Source organism: Centruroides sculpturatus, unplaced genomic scaffold (assembly GCF_000671375.1).
Source record: "Centruroides sculpturatus isolate CEXI.00-Female unplaced genomic scaffold, Cexi_2.0 scaffold314, whole genome shotgun sequence".
Taxonomy (NCBI): Eukaryota; Metazoa; Arthropoda; class Arachnida; order Scorpiones; family Buthidae; genus Centruroides; species Centruroides sculpturatus.
Genome location: NW_019384542.1, coordinates 284,912 through 302,149, shown reverse-complemented (window position 1 = coordinate 302,149; position 17,238 = coordinate 284,912). Strand labels below are relative to the sequence as shown.

Genomic DNA, 17,238 nt, shown 5'->3' with positions numbered 1-17,238 from the left:
AAAAAAGTATATGGAAAAATAAAAATCAAGTTTAAGTCATTTTATTCGACTTTACGTCTGTCCGCCACAAATATTGAAGTCGTAATATCACTAGATAAACGTTTAAAGCACATAAAATCATATTAAAATATATACAAGTATGTACTGTATTTACAGTACACGCATTCGTAAATTTAGATTACTTTTTTTGTACTATATTAAAAACTAAAATTTATTTGTTTGTAAGCTTAAAATAGATTTTTATTAACCATATATTATTTAAAATGCTTTCCTAGTGATAAGTAGATTCGGAGACAGGTAAATTCGACTTACGTCGTTTTCCTGGAACCAATTAACGACGTAAGGCGAGGTATACCTGTACTGTACATATTGTACATATTATTTACATTTTTATCCAATTTCAGGTATAAAGAGAATCCCAAAATGTTTGTGTGTGAAACAGGCAATTTTTCTTTCATACATTTTGGGATCACCATAATCTTCATGCAAGATGATGCTCTCCCACATATAGGCTTACATATGTAAATCTTACTGCAACAACATTTTTACATGAGTGATTAGCCAATTATTTCCAATGTCATAGCCACCAAATCATCAAATCTAATCTCAAAGTTTGTGAATTTTGATTATGGGGCTACCTAAAGAGCCTTGTTTATCGAGCCAATGTTTCCAATCTGGTTGCCTTAAAAAGCAGAATTTCACGTGTGCTGTGCAACAAGTCCATTGTCAAGTGTGTTGTACAGCAAATGTAGTTTTTAGGTACATGAAGTTAGAAAGTACATAGATCCATATCTTTGATGTAATCATCAGTTCCACATTTCACATATGTAATTGAAATAAAATGTTTCACTTTGTTTGTTAACTCATGAAATTTGTTAGAAAATATGTATTTGTTCCAAAAATTAAAACTGCACACTTGGGACAGTGTGTGTACCAAATTTGGTTGAAATTTGCCAATAGTTCTTTTTCAGAGAGCTCTGAAAACCTACTCTTTAATTATGATCACTGTACATTAAATTTTATGTTGAACTTTTACAACTTTTCAGAGTTTTTGTTTTTGTATTTAATTTCAGTCAGCCTAAAGCTTTTCCAGCCATGTTCTCTTTTAATATTTTTCTTTAGTAAAATGAAATTAGATGAAAAATCTTTGTACTGTTAATAGAAAAATATAAATTAGAATCAAAACATTTACTTATATTTATACAAGTCAAACTTCATTATTAGATTAAACATTATTTGAAGCTGCTCCATTCCATTTTTAGATCTAATTACAAAAAATATTCTAAAGATCATAAAAGATAATGAAAAGTAAAGGATGTTTTGGAATAATAATTGAAAGTTTAAGAATGTTTTTAAGTAGTTGATGAAATAATTAAAATGAAACAAGATAAAGTGTAAAAAGTAAAATATAAAATTAAAAATTGTTATAAATAACACACAAAAAGTACAACCGTAAAAATTTGTATTGATATTTAATAACTTAGAATTAATATTTACTTTAGAATTAAAATGGGAATCAATCTGATGGGCATCAAATTTAAGATGTATTTTTTACTTACCTATTCATTCATTAATTATTTGTAAATTAAATGGCTGTTACTAAATTAAATTAATTTAAAAAATGTTTTCAGTTACAGAATTTTCAAAAAAGACGGGAGATTATCCTAGTTTATCAGCCACAGATATACAACTGATTGCATTAACATTTTTACTTGAAAAAGAGAATGTTGGTGTTGACCATTTAAATATTAAAATGCCACTGAAACAGGTATTATTTTCTTTTAATTAAAATTGCATATTTTTATGATGCATTATTTAGTGTACAAATAACTTAAATTACTTTTGTATGACTTAAATGTGTTTTTAGTGACATTTAATACACTCATGTTTGTGAAAGTTGCAACACCATGAAGGAATTGTGCAAATTGAACCAAACTTACAGGAAATGTAAAGTGAGGTAAGACATGCAAATGAGTAGAATTACAAAGCAATTGCGCATGCATGGAACAAGAACCAACTCCTTATCAGCCGCTTGTTCCAGGTATATAAAAGACTGTAAAGACATTTTGAAATTCGTTTATCTTCCTCTATCTGTGGTAAACGTTTCATTGGTGGTCAATATGTCTCGTCAAAAGCAGAGGAAGCCATACCAACAACTAACGGAGCTCATACAAGGCCACATCGTTGGTATGCAAGAGGGTGGATTTTTGTATCGAGAAATCACAGCCCGCATGCAGTGTAATGCCACAACAGTGATGTGTGTTTGGAAGAAATGGACAGAGGAGAACCAAATAAGGCAAAAACCTGGCAGTGGGGCAAGTAATAGCACAATAGCACGGGATGACAGACACCTGATCTGCATGGCTGTGACAGACCATACAGTATCCTCTCGTGTGTTAGCACAATGTTGGAGCACAGCTACAGGTGTTTTGTTGTCTAGCTCCATGGTTCGTTGCCGTCTGCTGCAGCATGAACTACGTACAAGGGTTCCTCTATGCAGGATTCCCCTCTCCCTTATTTATAGATGCCTTCAACTTCAATGGGCTCAGCAACACAGCACGTGACATGCCCAATGGCAACAAGTTGTTTTTTCCGATGAATCTCAATACAATCTGCAGTACAATGATGGAAGAGTACGCATCAGATATTAGAGGGGAACGTCTTCTCCCGCATTCTGTTATACAGCGTCATACCGCACAAACACTTGGCATCATGGTGTGAGGAGCTATTGGGTATAATTGTCAATCCCATCTAGTGCATATTGCGGGTAACCTCAACAGTGATCGCTACATACAGGAAATTGTGGAGCCAGAGGTCCCCCTTCTTCAACTCATTCTGGGTGCTGTATTTCAGCAGGATAATGCCCATGCACATGTTTCTCAGACTGCACAAGAAGGCTTGTGCCTTCTTCAGTGCACAACAGGTTTCGCTTCTTCCTTGGCCTGCTTATTCCCCGAATATGTCGCCCATTGAGCGTATCTGGTATCTGGCATGCATTGGTTGGCAACTTGCTCGTACAGCTGGTGGGGCACACAATAAGACTGAACTTTGGCATCAAGTCTAAGCCATCTGGAATGCCATTCCTCAGGATTACATTTAGAACCTATATGATTCAATGCCATGACGTGTACAGGCTCTCATCGCTCAGTGTGGTAGACACACAAAGTACTGATTTCCGACATTCTTTTTGTTTTTTTGTCTTGTAAATTTGGTCATTTATTTGTACCACTATCAGTAATATGTGGAATAAATTTCATTAATTTCTGACAATTCCTTCATGGTGTTGCAATTTTCACAAACATGAGTGTAATTGTATAAACAGGTAAATAAAAGATTTATATTTCTAATTATGTTATATTTTGTAGTTCTCAGAAAGCATTATGATTCTGTTCAAAATCATATCTTATTTGTTTTTATATCATAATATAAAGAGCTATTTGGTCTGATTCTTTAAAAGTTGTAGGAATTTGATTTGTCTCACAGATTCTTGTTCTTCTTGATTATATATCAAATAATCAATGTTATGTACTAAATGTTGGACTCTTAAATGATGACAATATAATCTTTTAACCAATATTGGATAATACAAAGTTCTGTTTTGTTATGAAATCATTTCTGGTCCCATGAAAAGAGATAGGAATTTTAATATAAAGTTGTTCAGTTAATATGTAATATAAAGAGCATTTTGGTGTCCAGAATACAGGAGTTATGCTATTAAAATTAGTTAATATGCATTCCTGGAAGGATTTTTTTTCTATCACTAATGTCCATGTCTGGAAAAGGATTTATTCATGTATGTTTAAACTCAACTGTGTGAAAAAAGTTGAAGTCTCTGTTATTGTACTGCCAAATGGCAACATAATCTCTGATCTTAATGAATCTACTAGTAAAATAATGCAAAAGTAAAGCACTTTTGCATTATTTTGATAATTCTGAAAAAGATGATGATAATCATAGATTAATGCATCTTGAAGCAGAGACTCTTATCTATTGTATCTTGATTCTTCATTCTCCCAATCTGACTATGATACAGTCCTTAGATCTAATAGAATAATAAAACAATTTCATACAATAAATACCACATTTATAGGTTTTTTAACTGTTGCCTAAAATTTGGTATTTTTCCAGGTCCATGGAAAGAGGCCAGTTATATTGATACCCAAGAATGATTTAAAGTTCTTGAACTGGGAAATATTAGATATATAAGCAGTGCTGCCTTTTATAGGGTAATATTTAGGGTTAAAGTGCCCTGTGATCTTATGCCTATTACCCATCACATCACAAATTTTGCCAGAAAAAGTTTTAGCCTAAAACTGGTCTGGTTGTCCCTATGACTGGAGGGTTTTAGGATAGGGCAACAGAAGCTAAAGAAATAAAGCAGATTGGTGGTTTCATTTGAACCTTCAAAATGAATGATAAAATGCAAATATATATGTAACTAAATAAATTTTTAAAACTGATCATTTACATATTAAAGTATGTTTGAAATCAAGTGAATGGCTTATTTAATTTTCTATCTTCAGCTAAGATACACAATATATGTTGAAAATGAATGAATTAAAATTAAGTTTTAAATAATCAGACTTATGGGTATATTTTATAATTATTCAAAGATCAGGTGAGATTTTCTTGTTTGTCAAATTGGGATTACCAAACTAAAACATCAATTATCCTCATATCATATTAATACCTCTGATAAAGCCTAAAAATCGTAAGACATTTTAGTTATTAAGATTTCTAAAAACAATGAATTAAGAATTGTTCTGATTATTATTTCACAATAATAGTACAGGGATATGCATCATAGAATCATTTGTCTTATTTTTTTTTATCCGATCACGATTTCAAGCTCAAGCTTAAAGAGTTTTCTCAATTTAGGATAATCTAGAGTAAAATTTAGGTGCTGACAGGGTAATTAAACCAGAAGCAGGCGGCTGCACTGTATATAAGTCTACTTTCTTCCTTGGAAAAGTGCCTTGAGAAGCTCTTCATCAACAGATTTTTAACTGTCATTTACATCATGGAAACTTTTTGAGTAATGACCAATATAATTTTATGACCTAGCATTTCACTGAGGATGCCATCTTTAAATTGTGTGATGTCATACAACAAGGAAAGAGAGATTGACATCTCTTCTAATATTTCTGGATATCAAAGGAACATTTGACAATGTGTGGTGGCCCTCAATTTTAAAACTTATCAGAGTTACCAAAGTAGTGCAAAATATTTCTATTTGCTCAAATACTTCTTACAGGTCAGAACAACTGAGTTTAAATTAGTTGTTGTTAAAAAAAAAAAAACTGTTTCTTAAGTAAAGACTATCCTCAAGGCTCTGTATCAGGATTCCTTCTCAGAAATGTTATCATTAACAACCTGATAATTAAATTTCAGATTACTATAAAATTGCCATTGCAGATATCCTCTGATATTTTACAAAGTAAAGACATTTCGAGCATATGTTTATAAGCACAGAATATTCTGGATTTTGTTTCTCACTGATCTAATGCATACAAATTGGAATTCAATCCACTGAAAAGTAAAGTGATGATTTATAGCAAAGGAGTGAATAAAACAACTGCTTTCTCCTTAAATCTTGGAGGAGTTGACCTCAACTTCATAAGTGAAATAAAATATCTGGGGGTAATTATCAATCACAAATGCAGTGGAAGAGGCATGTAATCTACATTTCTGCTAAATGTGAGAAAATTCTCACCAGTTTGTATCATGTTGCCAATATGAAATTTGGTATTAATTATAATCTTAAACTGATTTATAAGCAAGGGATTGTCCCTTTCATATCTTATTGCTCCAGATCTTGGGGCAATGCTTTAAAGAAAAAGATTATCTGCCAATTGAGAAGAATGCAATGGAGAATATGCCTGCAAATTGTTCTTGGATATAGAACAATCAGTTACGAAGCAACTTTTGTTCTGGCAGGTTTTTCATCTAATGACTTGGAGATTGCCTATAAAAAATGGATTCTATCTATACTTCTACAGTGAATTATACTCCTTGAACAATCTTAATTAAAAACTTCCTCATTTGTCCAATCTACATCTAATTAACATTGTTAATTATGACAAAGACATGGTAAACCATTACAATAGAATTTGTTTTACAGACAGTAACAAAATGGATAGCAAGGATGTTCTAACATATGTTATTTATGATGAAGATTCTGAAACTGAATATTGCCAATAACAAATAAATGATTAAAAAAAACCGTTCTTCAAGCTGAATTGTTATGTTTAAATTTGGCTGTTAAATGGTTTCAAACATGTGGCTAACCATTCTCAAAATTCCCGATATGTTCAGACTCTCTCATCCCTTCATTTATTTGAGAAAATATCATGTTCAGAAAAGCTAATAATTGAAACCCTATTAATAATTAAGTCTCTAAAAACCAAAGATACAGACATTCATTTTGCTTATGTATGAGATATAACAGAATTTTTGGAAATGAGATAGCTGATTTCCTTTCGAAGGACCATTCAATCTTCATATGTCTTATTAATTAAAAAGCAGGCAATTACAATCCCATCTCGTCCATATTAAAGATATTCCTTGCTTCATATGAATTCAAAACGGATTTGTGATATCTCTTTCAGTTATCAACTGCCTCTACATTAACCAATGCTTGCTCTCCAGAGACATAGTGCCATTTTATACCATGTCTTTGCTGTAAATGATTTAAATTTTGTAAGTTTATGAGACTTTACAAAGTTTAAATTTGCTACTGGCTATTTAAAAATGTTAAAAAAACAAAAACAGTTGTTGGCAACATATAAGATGACCATGTATTCTAATTTTAAATTGTTCTTGCACAAAAAAATTGATATGCAAGTTTGCAAATTTTAACAGATTTCCATTTAAAAACCTGTTTACTACAACCTCAAAATATTTATGTTATTTATATTTCTATACATCAAACCCTCTGTTTTTAAGGTAATATCCAAGTATTATAATTGGATTAATATTTTTTTTAAATTTACAGCATATTTCTCATGCCCTATGCAAGTATTACAGCAATAAGTTAACAAACATGAAACATGTACAGATATGCAAAGCAACATATAAGTAAATACAAAAATCAAATACCTCACATCAATTGATAACATATGGGAACATCATGGAAAGGAATAAAAAATTAGCAAAATGTGCAAAAGTTAGAAGGGAAAACCTGGAATTTGCAAAAAGCAGTGTATGGAATCAACCATGCTTTCCCCAAACTCTCAAGCTTCTGGCAAAAATGTTCTCTTTCTTTTTGCATGTTGGAGAAGCAAAAAATAATATGGTCAACATCTTGCTGACCAACAGTATAGGTACACAATGCTGTGGGTCCTAGTTTAAATCTTTCCAAGTAAGACAAAAGTTCCCATGGCCAGCGAGGAATTAGATTAATTTGAAATTGGTAAAAAAGAGTTTTTGGCTGACAATCTTTGAAATATAGTAGGAAAGAACTTTTTAGTCACACCAGCTTTGCTTGAGTTAACAAATTCATTATTCCAGAAGTCCAACATCTTTTGCTTAGAAACAGTTTTCCAGTGGCATTTTAGGATGCATATGTTTAAAGATATTTGCTGTGAAGTAGTAACAGTTACTGCTATTGCTTTCAGAAAACCAACTCTAAAAATTGTGATATCGACAATGACCAAGATGACATAAATCATTTCTTATACAAATGTACCAAATATGAAAATCAACGTGCCCAGTTCAAGGCCTCATGCTTCCATGCAGGCTACAACTGGCCTCCTAATGAAAAGGACCTAGTCACGAACAATACCTTTTTTAGGGCATTCAGAAAATTTATCACCAAGACCAGCACTCTCACCCAGATCACCTATTTACACCAATGTATGTTGACCCCAATTAAATGAGCAATAATGACTTACCAGCTTCTACTGACATCAACAATGATAACGGTGGCAAAAGTGATGATTCATCATTCTGACTGTCAAAGTTCACACCCCAACTGTGGTCTGCAACTTTCCCATCAGTAACAACCAGGACATTGTGTTGTCCATCTGCCTCTGACTGTATGTGAAGTTTTTGTGCTCTCCTCACTGCTTTGCTTTATTGTTATTTTCACTGCAATGTAACATGTTACTTGCATTCCATATTGCACTTATCCTTTGCATTATCTGACATGTCGGCACAACCAATTTTCCTTTGTGTTTAACTTCCCAACCTTTTGTATTTTCACTCCAGTGGTGGGAAGCAGTGCAGTGTTTATCATTATGTAAATGATACTCCTTATTATTCAAATTTTTCCTATTGTAATACCAGCATCACTGTGCCTATATTGTCATGCTTGGTCTATTGCTTTGTGCATCTGCCTTTATTTCTGTTATTATTTTTGTATATTGTTTTTATGCTATATTGTTCTTTGTTTTCTATGTTGTAACTTATCCATTATTGTAAATATCTGTGTATTCATCCCATTTTTTTGTAATTTTTGTATAATTTTGGTCCTAATAAATACCAATGCAGCTCTTGGGCCCCCTTCTCCTTCTTTTTCACTTTCTAATCAATCTTTCTCTTCATTTTCTTCATCTTAAGTTCTTCCCAGCCTTTTTTCTTTTCAACCCTTAGGACAAAGTCAGTTTATATAACAGATAGCCCTCTAATCCTTTATAACAACAACAACACTTTACCTCCAAAATGGAGCATTTTTGATTCATTAAGAAATGTGGCTTATGCCTAGGAAAAACCTGAAGTGATTTCTAATTGCTTTAGGAAGGTTGGTTTTTATCAAAAAATAACATAGATGTAAAAGATAAGCCAGATATGGGCTGTGAAAATTCTGAAGAAAAATGGACAGCACTACAGGAAATATAAATCTTCAGTCTGACTTTAGAGACTACATCCAAATTGATGAGTTAGAAACCAGTAAGATTCCCATGGAGGAAGAATTAGCCAGAAAAGGCATTAACATCAAAGGAGAAAATGAAATGGAGGCAATAGATCATGATGTAGAAACAGGTTGTAGCTTACTGCCAAAAGCACCATACTGAGAATGTGTTAATGTGTTTGGTTGATTGTTCTCTGGAACATTTAAGTCATTTCAACAAATTAAATGATAGAACAAATACAAACAAAAATAGTGCAAGCACATATTGATTCATTTTTCAAACTATTTTAAAATATAGCTTGCATTAATAAAATACCATACCTTTATTAGTGAGATTATATACCTGAATTGCTTTTACTAACATTTTCAACACAATTACCTTGCCGCCTTGAATAAAATATAGCTGTGATTTAATTTAGTTATTGCTTATTTGAGTTTCAAAATGGCTTGGGGAAGACAATTTAGTTTGTCATTATTTACTGAGTGAACAAACATCATGTCCCCATTGAGTTTGGTTAATATTAACCTCATTATTATGAAGTCTGTATTTTTTAGTCCCCTGAACTTCATAATAATAAAGAGGTTTTACTGTATTTATCTTTTATGTCAGTATCATAAATATTTAAACATATCTCTTTAATTAGATTTAAAATTTAATTTAAGATTAATTTGAATTTTTTGTTTTATACATATGTATATAAATATTTACTTACAGACAAGCATTGAACCTTATTCATCTGATAAGAATGCTTCGTTGATTGGATTTTATTTTCCTCCTGATGTAAGTTAAAGTTACAGTTTATATAAATTTATAATGTGAAATTGTGCAAATCAGTATATATAATTCTAATTTCATAAAAGAATTGCCATGGCCATAACATTGCACAACAAAATACAAACAGACTGATACTAGCCATTTCATACAAGGGATTGTCCTTTTTTCTTGAAAGCCAGCCATGCATGTTTGTGCCATACAGCCACATATTGTTATGGTGGAAAGAGATAGATGAAGCAGATATGACCATTGTTCAGGATGATTCAAGTGAAATAAGAGAAAAATTTATTATTACCATAGTCCACCCAAAACATTACTCATTTACATGTAATTTATGAATGAAGTTTAATCAAATTTTTGTAGAACAACATACTGAACTGTGTTGCTTTTGGTTGTATTAAAAGAAGTAAAAGCAAAACTTCAAATTTAATCTTTCAGGGATAAATTTTAATCTAAATTTTTTCACAAGTATCTATATTTAAAATTTAATATTAAAGCAATACCTTTCACACTTTTCCAGTGAGAGATTTATTTAATGTTTTTGGTTTATTTCATAAACTTGCTACAGGTTTAGAATTTTTTAATTTAATACATGAGTAGCTTGATCCTTTGCTTGAAACAATTAAATATCTCTGCTTTGGATTAATTGATTAATTTACCAATTAAATTAAATTACATTTTAATTTATCAAATTAATTTATCAAAGGTTTCACTTGGATCATCAAATTTTGTGAATATTACAGATAGTAAAACTGTTGTAGAGTGAAAATGAGAAATGTGAGTGTTCTATAAAGATGATACAATGCCAAAATTTTCCCAATTCTGATGCAATTCCAATTATTTTGAATACTTTCTAAAATTTATTTTAGTTTAGAAAAATTAATGATTTACATTATGAACATGGTACATTCATTAATTAATAAACATCAAGCTTAAGAATCAAAAATTATAGGAAATCCAGAATCAATCTTTTAAAAGATACCTGAAAATTCTCTATTTATATGTGATGCATATTCACATATAAATGTCTTTATTGTGTAATACAAAATGAATTTGTAATCTTATTTTAAATAAAGTTAATATTGCAACATTACCCCAAAGAAATTAAAGCTAATTCCCTTTTACTCAAAGAACTATCCCATCATGTCACTTATCATCATGTGGAAATTTACCATCTTTGGAAATTGCTTCATTGGCTGATGCAATGACCAGGGAGAACAGGAAGGTAAATGAGAAGATAAACTTCTTTTATCATGCTGCTTTCATTGGTATGCTTGTAAATGTTTTTTAATTCCATTGTATTTAACAGTAAATGAATTCAGCAAATGATGCAACAAACTGATTAAATATCATCAGAATAGAAGAATTAGGCAAATATCTAAACTGTAACTCACTCATCTTGAAAAAGCAATTTTAAAACTTCAAATTGCAGTAGACTTAGTGCAAACAAGTATATTTATTTAGAATTGTACAAATAGCATTTGAAAATGTAATGTACTACAGCATACAGTTTGTGAATTATAACAAAAACTTTCATAATTATAATGAGAAGGTCATTTTATCATTATAAGTAAATATACTAAATATTAAAAATAATTTTATTTAATATTTTTTCAATCAAAATATAATTTTGTTTATATTTTAAACTATTTTGCCAACACTTTAATAATTTTGTTGATTACTAGCCTTGATTTGAAATTGCCAGTCATGCCAATCCAATACCAGTTGGGTGGTATGTCTAATGTCACCATTTTTCCCCTAAAATGGCAACAGTTAATACTGACTGAATGCAATCTCTCATTGCTCTGACTACATGAAAGAAAGTCTACCATGACAGACATCATTTCTTGTGTGGGGAGTCACATAGTCTAGTCTCTGCTTTGTCAGCATGAAAGTTTCCAATAAACTAATACTTAATTGTTAATATTGCAATTTAAAAAATATTTAAATCTTCAATTGAAACAAATAATCAACAATCTTATAAATGTTGAAGAATTGTTTTAAGAATCAGAAATCATAATGAGATTTTTGTCATACATTCCCCAAAACTAATGACTTGGTGACAACATTGAACCTAATTTGACACTAAATGATGTTCCTACATTATATTTTATATGATCATTACCATCATGCACTCAATACTTCATATTTTCTGACTTCATAACAACTCTACTTATTTCTAAATTTCATAATTGCTATTCATAATTAAATTGCTTCCAATTAAATAATTGAAAAACAAATAATAACAAGCAGCTGTTTCAAACCTGTTTTAACTATTTTTAATATGTCTCACTCAAATTTTGGACCATTCTATATATTGAAACATATTTCTATACTTTTATATTTTTTTATTTTGCATAAAAACAACAATTTTATTGTATTATATAATTATATAATTCTTAGATTCAAGTGTTATTCTTACTAAAATAGTTATGTGCTAAATTGTTAAGACAAATTTTTTAGTCATATTTGTAATTTACAATAATAATTCTTTAAAATTTGTATAAAGCAAAATAGTTTTTATGTAGTATCTATTTATTATTTAATTATATCAATTATAAATAAATATAATTTAAATATTTTTTCTAAAAAACGTAAACTTATTATGCTAAATGTAAATAGTATTGTAAAGCTTTTAATAATTCTTCTGATATGTAAAGGATAGTGATAAAGAAAAGAACAATTTTCTGACTTACATATCAGTGTAAAAAAACTTTTTGAAGTTTATATATTTTCTTTTCACTAAATTTTTTGCTATGAGATTTTGACTGATAAAAAAATTAATAGTAATTAGTTATACACAAATATTTCATTTATTATAGTTAATTTCAGTTTGTTTACATTTAAAACTAAATAGATTGATAGAAAATAAATTTTCCTATCAATATGTAGGAATACTAATTTTGTCTTTTAACTTAATTTCAAATTATTACTTATTACAGATACAAATTATAAAAAACTTATGTTAAATTTTTGATTTCTTAACATACAGAATTACCCAATGTTTTGTTGGGTAATCCTGTGTTTTCATGAAAGTCTGAAACTTTGCACCATAAACTGCTAAAGTTCGGATTGCCGAAAAGTATCTAATTAGAAATATTTGTTGTTTTTATTTTATTTTATTTTTTCCAAATTTAAATTTGTAGTTTTTAGATGCAAAACAATTTGTTCTGTTTATTCTGTTAGCTGATGACCTAAATGAAGGTCAAAAATTTAATATTTTTTTATATTACCAAGTTCAGGTTACAAGAAAACAAATATTTTTGGTAACCTGAACTTTAGTAATTTATTTGTTTTGTTCTAATTACTTAGTGTTTAAGTCCAAAGATGTAAGGAAATTACATTTTTAGAATTACCATTAAATTTAATTCAAAACATTATTATTTTCAATTTTTAATGTTGTAAGAATTTTGAATAAAGGAAATCATTAAAAAAAGCTTTTATAAACTTTTTTTTTTCCTGTAGGAATCTTCTGAAAGAAATTTAAATGAAGATGAAAAAAATAATTTAGAAACTGAGCCAGAAAATAGGAATTTGGATAATATTACTAATTCTAAAGGTATTTGAATATATTTAAAATGCTAAAGTTTCATCAAAATAAAAAATTTTTAAATTAAAGAAAAAACAATATTCAATGCTGTTAAAAATATATAAATTATAGTATGTATGATTAAAATGATAGAGGCAATTATTTTTGGTTTGTAAGTAAACAATAAAGTTGTATAAATTTGACGATTAAAACAGTCATCAGCAGTATGTGAAACATTGGCCTTAATGTTTTTTGTATGTGAGATCAATATGAATATTTTTAGTTAGAACTGTAATTACTAAAGCTATGTTAATATTATTATGTATTAAGATTACTGTAATGATATATGATGATTTAATATAAATAATGAATTAAAAATAGTTTATTTTCTTTATTTTTAAATACAGTTGACCCCCCCTATAACACGGTAGATATGTTCCGGTTTTTATGAAATTCGTGTTTTACGAGTCCTTAAATACGTGAGCCAATCACATCCCGGCATGTATGCAGTTTACGGACTATGGCTGTTTGAAAGGTTTTCTTCCATAAAATTAATCAATTCTAGACTAATTTGACTCAACATTTCCAAAATACGTATAATTTTTTGGGAATAATCCATATAAACTATGCTATAAACAAAAAATTGTAGGATTACTTACTGAGTGTGCACCATTCTACCACGCCATTGCTTAAGCTTGTTTTTGTCGTGAAGCAGTGCATCAAATGGCGCTCGCATGCTTCCTGATAAATTATTTTTCTGCGAAAACTTTGCTGAACTTTGGAGACTTAATATAAATATAATTTTATGGCCGTTAAATAATAAATGGTTTTTAGTAGGTTCGCTGCTCGTTTAAACTCAATGGTTTGTGCAATATCCGCTATTGGTCTAGATTCGACCAATCCTGTCATGACACGAGTCGGCGATGATGTTTTACTGAAGTATACAAGTCTTTTAGTGTGTTTATACAAATACAATGGCAATTTTTTTCACCGTCATATAGGAATCTGAACTATATGAACCCGTTTTATAGGGGGTCTACTGTACTAAGTTTTAAATTGTATATATTGTAAAAAATTATCATTTTTACTGTTAACAGAAACAGAAAATCAAGAGATGAAAAATGAAAAAGAAGTGGATTTACCTAACAGCATTGATATTGAGTACAACGAAACTAATGATAGCGATGATGGTGATGATGAAGGTTGGATTACACCTTCAAATATTGAAAAAGTGAAAAAAGAAATGAACTGTCTATCTGTTGATGATTCTCCTATTACTGTTGCTTGTATAACTACAGATTTTGCAATGCAGGTTAATATTATATATTTCTAGTGTTATATTACATTTCCTTTTTAATTTGTACTGCTTAATATCACTTGTTAAAATTTTAAACATTCTTAAGCCTGGACTCCACATTACCTGAAAACAGAAACTCAGAAACAGAACTGAAACATACAGAGTTTTCATTTCAGTTATGTTTTCGTTTTAACTTGACGCCACTAGAAATGCGCCATCTGTTGGTCAGTTCTGTAATTGTCGTAGTCAAACACGGACGACGCTACGGATTTTGCCACGCTTTCTCTGCATTTATTAACAATGAAATTGTAAATAAGCTTTGAATTATTTACATTTTTTGTCGTACAGACATCTGTATTTTCAAACTTCTTCGATGAAGAATTCTAAATCTATTTGTTTCCTCGTCGTTTTCGCTACACTTTCTGCCATTACGACAATCAAACTACACGACTAATGCACGTGACTACGCGTCACAAATGCTTGCGTTTTTATTGGCTGCAGTACGACAGAAGCGCGGAACGAAAACGAAAAAGTTAAATAATTTTTAACTCCGCTTTCAGTCTTGTTTCTGTTCAACTGAACGTTACAAAACTGAAAGTTTCGTCAGTTTGGCTTTCAGTTTTACGATTACGTCGCGGATTCCGGTAATGTGGAGTCCAGGCTTTACAATCATGCATAGTAATAAAATATTTAAGTATTAAGTGTGCATGAAAAACAAATGTATATGATAAACAAAAAGAGGTTATTGATGATAAACAAATTCTAATTTGAAGATTGTTTATAATTAATTTTTGAATGTTACAATTGTTACAGCCATTTGAAAATTAGATACAATTTATTTTTCAAGAGGGTAAAACAGTTTTATTTTTAAAAAGATGTTAAAAGTTTAAAGATATTAGAGAAAGATGATTAGGGTATATAGAACCGTTCACCTATCAGAATGATAGGATGGAATCATGGTAAATACCCATGATTCCATCTTATCATTTTGATAGTAAAGATTTATAAGAAAGCATATTTTTCTTTATGGAAATTTACTGTCTGAATAGGGCAAGTAGAATGCATGCAACTGTAAATATAAATGAAATACTATTTTCCCTTATAACTAAAATTGGATAATATATTCATTGAAATTTGTTTCATAATAAGAGAATTTTAAGTACAATCATGTAATATTTTCCAACTTTTATAGATGTTTCTCTAACTGTCAAAATTCCTTTTAGACAGTACATTTTCACTTTAACAATTCATTAATCAAATTTATTTTAATTACAGAATGTCTTAATTCAAATGGGCCTTAAAGTAGTATCAGTGGATGGAATGCAGATTCGTAAAGTGAAAACTTTCATTCTTCGTTGTCATGCTTGTTTTAAGTAAATAACAATTTTATATCTTGATTTTAAAATTAAATCATAATAGTATAAATAAAAATAATAATTTACTTATAATTTTTTAAACATTTAAATATTTAATATTTTTCTATAATAATAATATGTTTTAATTTTGTTCAATCATTCACTAATTAGAATAAAATCTGAACTCAAAATAAATATTGACTTCTCATGTAGATTTTATAATTCAGATAAATTCCAAAATTTAAAAATTTTAGAAAATTCAAAGAAGTCTTTCATAATTAGTCATAACAAGTTGCTAAAATATGGAATGCTAATTATATTATTATAATTGGTTTAATTAGTGAATGATTGAAGAAAATTAAAATATATTATTAATTTACATTAATGAATGAATATGCTACAGAATTAATTACATTATTTAAGATTATCACTTTATATTTAAATAAAATTATTTTAATTTAAAAGCAGAGAGAGATCAATATTGTTATAAAACAAAAGAAAATAAATTGTACATAAAAATTTAACATATTTTAAGATTCCTATTCCTCATATAAACACTCAATGTAAAATTAAAGTTAAAATATAGAAATAAAATTATGTTAGGAGTAAAATTCTTTATAATTTTAAACAATAATTATTGAGAGAGACTTCTTTGGATACTTTACTTGTATATAATAACCAAACCATGACAGAAACCTTAAAATGCAGTGATGTTTTTAATTTTTGGTCATTTTTTTATTGACCTCTTTCAGAATAAAATGGTGATCGAATGATGGTTTTTGTTTGAAATGAATGGAACATTCTAAATGGAATCAAAAAATTCAATATGGCATTCTCATTTTGAGTTTTTTGCTTTAGAATCATATTTAAATTATATTAGTTAGAAATATAATTATGTTCCATTAGTTTTGAACAAAAATCATCATTTGATCACTATATTATCTTGAAGATCAATAAAAGAAGACAAAATAAGTTTGAAAATTAAAAATGTCACTGCATTTTAAAGTTTCTATCATGGTGTGGTTATTGCGAGAAATTTCTTGAACAAAATTTTTTGATTTTTATCATAGTTTTTACTTTTATTAATAATTGTAGAAATGTTTGCATCATTTAATACATAACAAATTATAATTCCTAAACAAATGCACAGATATTTAAAATGTAAAGAAACCAAAGATAATTGATTCAAGGATAAATAGTTTTTGTTACTTCATCAGATTATCAATAAGAACTTTATCACATAATAAGGATAATGGAATTCAAAGTTTAAAAGTCTGTGTCAAGCTCATATATATATATATATATAACTTGAACATTTCTGTGCATTAAGCATGAATCAAGAATATTGAAATCTTTAAAAATTTATGATTTCTGTTGAAATGTTTTATTTTTAATACCAGAAAATGTTGTTTGTTTATTTTATTTTTATTT

At 29.1% G+C, this 17,238-nt stretch overlaps 1 protein-coding gene across 1 annotated transcript in view; it reads left to right on the top strand.

Annotated features, from left to right (window-relative positions):
- The window catches only part of LOC111623404 (RNA-binding protein NOB1-like), a 50,164-nt gene that overhangs the window by 31,707 nt on the left and 1,219 nt on the right, over positions 1 to 17,238 (top strand). Inside the window, exons 3-7 of the mRNA XM_023365966.1 lie at positions 1,632 to 1,768; positions 9,567 to 9,632; positions 13,092 to 13,185; positions 14,253 to 14,467; positions 15,728 to 15,825. Of these exons, the coding sequence (XP_023221734.1) occupies positions 1,632 to 1,768; positions 9,567 to 9,632; positions 13,092 to 13,185; positions 14,253 to 14,467; positions 15,728 to 15,825 (610 nt within the window). The remainder of the gene's footprint in view (positions 1 to 1,631; positions 1,769 to 9,566; positions 9,633 to 13,091; positions 13,186 to 14,252; positions 14,468 to 15,727; positions 15,826 to 17,238) is intronic.